Below are 8,858 nucleotides of genomic sequence, written 5' to 3' on the forward strand. Positions count from 1 at the left end.
GAGACCAACTCCCACCTCACTACAACCTCCTTTCAGGTAGTTGTAGAGAGCAATAAGCCTCCTCTTCTCCAGGCTAAACAACCCCAGTTCCCTCAGCTGCTCCTCAGAAGACTTGTTCTCCAGACCCCCCACCAGCTCCATTGCCCTCCTCTGGACACGCTCCAGCACCTCAGTGTCCTTCTCGTAGTGAGGGGCCCAAAACTGAACACAGTATTTGAGGTGGGACCTCACCAGTGCCGAGTACAGGGCGACAATCACTTCCCTATTCCTGCTCACCACACTATTCCCGATACAGGCCAGGATGCTGCTGGCCTTCTTGGCCATCTGGGCACACTGCTGGTTCATATTCAGCCGGTTGTTGACCAACACCCCCAGGTCCTTTTCTGCTGGGCAGCTTTGCAGCCACTCTTCCCCCGGCCTGTAGTGCTGCATGGGGTTGTTATGACCCAAGTACAGGAATTAATATCTCATCTCTGAATACTAATCTAAATAGACAATAACCAAGTGTATTTGACCTTGCTGCATTAAGAAAAATTTATTAGCCGTTTAGCTGCTCTTGAAATATGTATGCTGAAAGTAGCAGAGGGGAAAAAAAATACCTTCATGTTGCCCTGCAGACAATGTTCCAAATTCCTGCCAGAAGGATCATCTGTGAACAGAGAAAATCCCATGTGGGATGGCTTCCTCATTCCTGTCTCCTGGTTCAGTCGCTGGATGAATTCATCGACTGTTGAGGAACCATCAAAACCTACAACCTGCAATGAAAAAGGAGCTAATTGAGGACAACTTTCAAGAAACATGATGTTGATGGGTATCACAACTAATGAAGTCTGGTTTCCTGCAGACTCGTGTCTCATGACTGACTGCCAGCTCCAATGATTGCAGTTGCATATTGTCCCCCTTCACATTGCATTCTTTCTTGTACTGAGACACTTATGAAATCTCTCCCTTTTCCTCAGCTACCTTTTTTTTTCTAAGACCTGTAGAGCTGAGGCTGGATTCCTTTCATTTTCTCAGGAAAAATGGCAAGGAGGAGAAATAGGGTCTCTCTCCCAATATCCGATACATATAAACACGATGGTACCACCCACCCACTTGAAGGAGGCAGGTTATAGTGCAGTCCTCTAGTGCCCAGAAGAAAGGCAGCTGCCGTGGCTCACCTGGTATGTTCCATTCATGAAGTGCACTGGGATACTGAAGGGGAGTGAGTGGTGGTAGGGATTTCTCAGCAGGATGGACACAATCTCCATCCGGGAGGGCTTGGCTTCCCGCTCACCAGTCTGCACAGTGCGTTCTACTGATCTCTGGCAGTAGATGGCATACTTGCCTATTTCACTCCTAGGCAAAGAGATGGAAATAAGACACATGCTTTAAATGCCATGTCCTCTTCCATTTCCCATGCCACGACAAAGCATTTCTCCCTCAGGCTTTTGCTCAAGTAAAGATACATCTTTGTGCAAATATCCTAGCTCGTCTAAACAGACTAATAGCTCAAGTGAAAAGCTACAACACAAATCTGAGCTCCAAAGATCTGTAAAATTAAGGTAGACGATGGACTCCCTGGGAAGCACAAGAGCATTCCCTGCTCCTAGATGGACTGGACATAGTACAGGAATATCCTCTTCTGTACCCTGTCCCCATCATAGTATTCATTAAACCAAGACCAGTTCACCCTCAAACTTGCTGTCATGCCAGTGGAATTTAGTTACTATCATGTCAAGTCCTGGTAAGTATTAATAATAAATTGTAATGCATTAGTCTCACACGATTATATAAATTGTGTTTATCAATTTAGATTGTTATACAAATTGTAAGTTTCCATGTATTAACTTATATGCCAATGAAGAGACTCGACAGAGATTCAAAGCAGGCTCAGATTTGTTGATAGTTCAATACAGTATAGGGACAGTTACCAATATGATCAGTTTACTGTCCACTGAAGAGAGCGCTCCATTGAACAACACCAGAAGGACATATGTGTCTCTAAAGCGAGGCAGGAACAGTCAATTACACCTTTTGCAAAAATGTTAAGAACGTACATACTGAATAAGATCTGAAATGGAAGGATTTATATGGATTTATAACCATGTTATCACTTTGCAGGGGAAACTAATTCCATTCAAGATGCCTTCAGGAGCTCAGAACGTGATTAAATCTCCAGTTAAATCCCTACAAGCAACATGGAAGTCAGGAGCTCTGGCGTTTCACTGTAGCAATATATTGCTCACCTCCTCAGTAATGTGTTTGAACAATTTTCAAACAGAGAATCTTGCTTCAGTAAGAAGCTGTTGTATCTGAATCCCAAATGTTCCTGAGTCCCGTGTCTTCTACACTAGAACTGGGCCCCCTTTTCTTCCTCTCAGAGACTGAATATATACTCTAAGGTCACTTTTCATGAAAAACAATACCTAGAATGAAGATCCAGTGTAAATCTAGACCCTAGGCATTATCCAATGTAAACATTCTAGTGTCTTGTTTGCTGTATGAAACAGGGAAATCATATCTATTTAACTGGTCAAGAAACAGCCACACCTGCTCCATCTAAAAAGATGTAAGTATTCCTAAAACTAGGCAGAAGTAGCTAAGTCCCATGTAGCAGCTGCTCTAAATCTAATCTAAACTACAGATGAATATAAGCAGTTTGCTCTAATTTCTGTATGTTTTTTTCTAGCCTTAATAATCGTTTCACAGGTGGATTGCATAAATACATTTCCTCGTTGCTTCTGCGTAGTTTTTTTTGTTGATAAAGGTACCTTTGGGCTAAAAACCTGGCAGACGATCAGCATAGTAATGCTTGAAACTGGTGCATTAAATCAGTTTCACAGAGCCCAGCACATCCTTCTGAAATTCAACAGTCCCTAACAGTAGAGCAGCTCCACTACTGAGGTGAATGGGCCAGTTTGGGAACCGGTAATGCACAAGTGATGATTTCTAGTTGTCCTGGTTTGGGCCTCAGCCGGCAACAAAGAACCACCCAGCCGCTCGCTCCACTCCCACAGCCGTGGGGAAAGAAAATCGACAGGGCAAAACTCGTGGGTTAAAATAGTGCAATTTAACAGAGCGGCGAAAGGGAAGACGAAAACAGAACAATAACTCCGATAAAGGGATATGAAGACACAATTACAGTACCGCCTCGGCCCGGACCCGGACCCGGACCGCCGCATCCCACCCCCGAGTGGCGACTGCTCCCCTCGCCCGGCTCGCGCCTCTTATAGCCCGGGGTGGGTCACGTGGGATGGAATGCCGCCCCCTGCCGCATCCCTGGGGAGATTAACCCCATCCCTGCCGCAACCGGGACGCTAGCACTAGCCGAAAGATCCCTAACATGTGGCCTTAGCCAATGGAGAGAGCCTGAACGTCAAGGAGCGCCTGATATCTGTATTTTTGCTTCTGAGAAGAAACAGGAAATGTGAGGCAGCATATAAGAAAATAAAAAAAAACTCAATAGGAGGAGAACACAGATTTCCTTTGCAATACTAGGAGACTTTTAGCTTGAGTTCCAAGGCAGACTTAGGCTGAATATTTGAATATCAATATTTGTTTGAAATGAAACCACTCTTTTACCTATGTCTTATCAACGGTACATTGTTGCAACAGACAACTAGACATCTCTAGCTGTGACCTCAGCCCCGAGGTATGCTGAAGACCAGATCACCATGGAAACAAACAAAGAGCACAGCATGAACACTGGAGAACAACTTACTGCTGTTACAGCAGATTTACACACCAAAGAGGTAACAGAAAACAGTACTAGCATATATTTCAGATTTGTTATTTTTTTTCCTAACTTTTTATGGTTCCCTGAGATGTTCTCTGCCTCACTTTTGTTCTGTCAGTATGCCTGCTAACCTGACAGCAGAACGTAATCACTTAAAATTCTAATAATTCATTCTAAATAATTACTTTGGACTGTCTATCAACAAAAAAAAAAGTAGCTGCATCAGCAACAATTCCCCTATGTAGCTCCAGTTACATCTGCAAAAAGTTCTTTTGCTAGTGTAGGTCACTCAGTTTAGTGAACTAGCTTAACACAAATGACAAATTAATGTGAATGACTGAAGGGGAAATGACTTGATACTATTGGGAACCTTCTGCCCCTCCCTCAATTTATTTTTGCTGGTGTGAGGTACAAAATCGCTTCCATCTTTATCCATAGTGGATGCAAAAGGCAATCAGCTTAGCAGAAGAAAATGCTGTTGCAATCTTTACCTGGGGTCTGCGTGTCGCTGCAAGTGCTGTTTGATATACCAGAGGAAGTGATGTTGAGGCAGAAATAGAGGAGCACACAAAGCCAGGAGCTGCCAGCACTGTGAACATAAAACTGGACATCATTCTTGTTCTGTACTTGCCTGTTGTCTTTCATAGAATACTGCGACCAAAATGTTGGATGGTGACCAGTGCTTTTGGGAGTAACCATTTTTAGACACGCAGTTTAAGATGCTTCAAAGGGAAGTGACTGTCAGAGGACAGACTGCTGTTCAGTATCACAACCTGGACTCTAAGAAGAGGTGTTCTGAAAGATTGGCCACTTTTGAAAATTTTTACTAGTGTAACCAGAGCTGAATGAACAATTAAGACTTAAAATAATACTTTTTTCCTATTTGTAACTGCAAATCATAACAAAGAATACACTGAGGAATTTTGTTTCAATTATTCTTCCATTTGTTTCATTATTCTTCAGCCTCATTTGAGCTGGGAATATTATAATCAAGTATCTAGATTTATGCTGTAACTTATTAATTTTATTTACCCTATCGTTATAGTGCAATAATCAGATTTCATGCTTAATACTAATATTCAGGAGTTGCATGCTGTTGATTAACTAAAATGGAAAACAAAATTAATAGCATGTGACAATTATAACTAGCCAACATAAGCTACAAATTTTGATTCTGAATATGGTCCCAATAGACCACGTGCAACTGGTAAATGGTTAAATTCAAACTAAAATTTATTTTGCAAGTAGTTACATTCTCAGTGTTTTTCTTTGCACATCAGTGCCGAGCTTCTCTTTCCTCCAGCACACCTTTAGCATTTGCACAATTTTATGAGAACCAGTCCCTTTGATAATTATTAAAAACATGGAATTAAATAGAAAGTATCTGCAGAGTGGAAGTGACAAAAGAGGAACTGACCTGAATGACTGAGTGGTTCTGGGGTTGTCGGCAGCTGGTCTGTTTAACAAGCTGACAGTAAATTTCATTCTGCAGCTCAGTATGTGTCAAGCAGACCTGCAGTGCTGTCTGGGCAAGTGACACATGGTAATCAATAGAGGGTGCCTCCACAGGGACATTGATGAACAGCTGACAGGACTGTAAAAGAGTGAAAGTTAGTCAATGCCATGAATTGGCTCTTCTCTGGTACTTTCCAGGCCAGGTTCCCCAGGTGTGTTACAGACAATTAATGAATTCTTCTAAATTACCCTGAGAGGAGGGAGGAGAATACTTAATTCCTATCCCTCCCTCTTTAGTTGTGGCAACCAGACAATTCACTCAACTCGCCCAGCCTGAGCAGCTCACAAGTCAGCAAGAGAATCGAGGGGAAAAAGTGCTTCCAGCCTTCCGTGCCTGTGCGTTACCTTGCTAAATCTGCCCAGTCTTACTGCTATCTTACACTTACAGAGTGCGAGAATCGAATCCCCCATGACTTCACCATTGGTCTTACTGACACAACTGAGTTTCCCACTAAATTGTTTCCATTTCCTTCAATCCAGCTGTTGGAGAGGAAAGAGGAAGATAAGGCTAACTTTGAAGTGTAAAGCCTGTGGGGCACATCGCTTCTAAACCCAGATTCTCTACAAGGAAAAGTAAAACTTCCAGAGAATGAATGACACCTAATATCCATCTGTCCTATTGCAATTAAATGACCCACCAGGCCTGTCTAAAGCAACCAATGGTGACAGTAATTGTTGTGACAAACAACGCGACCACACAGTGTTGCTGCCGCAACAACAGAGCAAAATAACTGAAAGCCATCCAATGTCCCTTCAAATACCTTAAAAAGTTTCAGAGCTTCAGTCTGTAGAGCCTCCGATGGCAGAGTGGTGAGGGATGTGTGCAACCCATCTTTACTGTAGCACAACATAGGATGTTTCCACAGAGGAGAATCTGAAGGTAGTAGATGGGCAAAGACAAGCAGTGTCAGAGACAGAAGAAAGATAACAGTGTCCACGTTGAAAAGGAGCCTTGCTGAAATGGCAAAGCACCCAAGGAAGCAGCACTGCAGTCAGGCACGTTTATCTTTGGTGCCACTTCATTTATTTCAGCACAGTCTGCCATGAACAAGGAGTCACCAACACCATTAGCCATCAGGAGAAAGAAGTATTGCCATCCTCAGCCTTGCTATGTCAGAGCTTTGCAGCAGCTGGATTCTGGTGAGAAACTGCTCAGCTGTGTGTTCAAACAAGAGACACAAACTCTGCCAGGGCAGCTGTCTTTGTAAGTGCAAATAATTTTCAACAGTAAGCAAGGTCCACATATAGGTCTAGAAATATGTGAGTGAGCAGGAAAAGAGTATTAAGTATTAAATACACATTTGAGGGCATGGTGCATAAACACACAGGAATGAACAAGTATCAAAGATGAGGAGGAACAGACAAGCATGGATGTATATGTGAGGGCTTATACATGCAGACAGAGGAACAGATATGAAGGCAAGTGTGTGTGAGTGCATTTAGAGGAGAGAGCATGCATTTGTACGGTCAAGACTCCCAGGAAAGGAAAATCAGGACCAACAATAACAGTAAAAATTAAAGCTCTAGTTCTTTATTTTAATTTGAATTAATGTTACATAAGTTTCAGATGCTCTGATAAATGATGTGACAATGTGAGGGACTTGTCTTAGTTTCAACACAATGCCTGTATCCTCTCTGGAGATGTTACTGTAGAACTAGGGGAGAAGGACACTATATCATATGGTGTACTACTGACAATCCCTTTCCCTCATCTTTGGCTGGATTAAAACTGGGAAGTAAAATTACCCTTCCTTACGCTTTGCTGCCATGGAAGAGAGTTTGTGGTTTCGACTTACTGGGGTCTCCCTCTGCATCCAATAGTTTTCCAATGAGTTGTTCATATGATGTGCCCACTGTGGCATTACTGCTACCAGCCGCTACGGTCAGATGGTACAGCCAGGTATTCTAGGCATAAGGATGAGAACAGTGTGGGTCAATTCAGACCTTGTTTTCTACAAACAGGTTTAGTCTGTATGCCCCATTTGTCTGCTGATACCAAAAAGACTCTTGCTCTCCAAAAAGACTGCCTTCTATACCTTCTCCTGTTTGGTGCGAATGAGTAAGTACGTGGGACTCTGGTCCTGTGGGTGAATCACCAATGTACAGTGGGATGAGAGAAGTCCTCCACCAGTGGCTTCATAATCTTCATCAGAGTCACAGGAACGGTCTACTTCTTCCACTTTGGACTCACGCATAGGCAGATGCCCTAGGGGACACTATAAGGAGAGGAAGCAGGTTAGATAAGTACAGCTAATCTCCCACAATGGACTGGGAACACTGGGAAAGAAAACCCAGGTCAAAATGTAAGGAATAAAAAAGAATTCAGTGCTTAACTAATGTAATTATATAATCTTGCATTTCTATAGAATCTCTTCTCTTTCATCAACTGAAGTACTTACAAACTGTGTTGCTACTTCTATTATTTTTCTTGGGAGAGCATCTACAGGTCAGAATGAGAATATGCAAATAAAAAGATGGTCTTTCCCATAAGGTACTGTTTTCTTCCCATTACACTTGTCAGTTGTGTTTACATCATTGGTTCTGCAAGGTAGGATGTGTTTTCTTATGGCCAGTTGCTCAGTATCTTGAGCCACTGTTTTCTGATCCTGGTCAGATTTTCTGTTTGCTACTGGAAAATAAGTACTTTTAAAATTACATAAACAGGTAGATTCAGACAAACAGAGGATATCTGCTGTGCTAACTCTGGAGGTCAATCCCATGTATGAGTCACAGTATTCCTTGATATTCTAAAACTTGGGTTTCGACATTACCAAGACAGAGTAATGGACCATTGGGCCAAGCTTCCAGAAATGGAAGCACATTACACTGACTAAATGACCTCCCTCTTCCTGTATTGTTGTTGCTACTTATTTTCATGACAGTATGCAGAATGTATCAGCTACTGTATAAAAGTCTGCTCTAAAGGCTTCACAAGACCAAATGGAGAAAGCGAGAAACAAGATATACAGTGATCTGAGAAAGAGCAGTCACTCGCCTTTTAAGTCTTGTTATTTTAGCTTAAAAAAAAAAAATTAAAAAATCAGATAAAATATTGATTCTCTTTGTGGAGCAGATGCTGTTAGAAGGGGAGAAGTACAACCAAGGAGGAGCTTGAAGTATGAGTCACAGAAGCAATAAAAGGAAAGAAAATGTCATGAAAAATGGGAAAGGAGGGTTCAGGAACAAAAGGGGAAAAGGAATTACCTTGTCTTCATGATTTCGGTAGTAGTAGAAAGTTTTTCCAATCAGTGCACACCAGACCAGCTTAGAGTGACCATGCTTGACCTGTAAGGAAGACAAAGAAATACATGATTTTAAACACCAGCAGTGTTGCTGGAACGATTTTCTAGAATTTCAACTTTCAATTCAACTGTCCCTTAAAACCTTGCATATATTATTTGTTCTATGCTAATATAAGCTCCTCTCAAAACATACAGGGCACCACTTCCAAAAGCAGATAGGTATATCCCATGTAAGTAGATAGGACATAGATGCTTATGGAAACGGGTCTAAGATTTTGTGAAGTATTTTACTCATTCATAACAACCCATCTTTTCTGTATCCTGAAATACAATATTAAGAATAACCTTTTTAAGATTATAAAAATGAATCATTTCATCTCAGC

General features: G+C 41.9%; 1 protein-coding gene across 1 annotated transcript in view; it reads right to left on the bottom strand.

Annotated features, from left to right (window-relative positions):
* The window catches only part of PLEKHH1 (pleckstrin homology domain containing, family H (with MyTH4 domain) member 1), a 44,906-nt gene that overhangs the window by 8,947 nt on the left and 27,101 nt on the right, over nucleotides 1-8,858 (bottom strand). Inside the window, exons 14-21 of the mRNA XM_009883482.1 lie at nucleotides 8,438-8,518; nucleotides 7,270-7,449; nucleotides 7,030-7,138; nucleotides 5,995-6,107; nucleotides 5,136-5,312; nucleotides 4,210-4,307; nucleotides 1,161-1,338; nucleotides 600-755 (exon numbers count right to left, since the gene is read on the bottom strand). Of these exons, the coding sequence (XP_009881784.1) occupies nucleotides 600-755; nucleotides 1,161-1,338; nucleotides 4,210-4,307; nucleotides 5,136-5,312; nucleotides 5,995-6,107; nucleotides 7,030-7,138; nucleotides 7,270-7,449; nucleotides 8,438-8,518 (1,092 nt within the window). The remainder of the gene's footprint in view (nucleotides 1-599; nucleotides 756-1,160; nucleotides 1,339-4,209; nucleotides 4,308-5,135; nucleotides 5,313-5,994; nucleotides 6,108-7,029; nucleotides 7,139-7,269; nucleotides 7,450-8,437; nucleotides 8,519-8,858) is intronic.

Source organism: Charadrius vociferus, unplaced genomic scaffold, assembly GCF_000708025.1.
Source record: "Charadrius vociferus isolate BGI_N301 unplaced genomic scaffold, ASM70802v2 scaffold34, whole genome shotgun sequence".
In the NCBI taxonomy this organism is placed as follows: Eukaryota; Metazoa; Chordata; class Aves; order Charadriiformes; family Charadriidae; genus Charadrius; species Charadrius vociferus.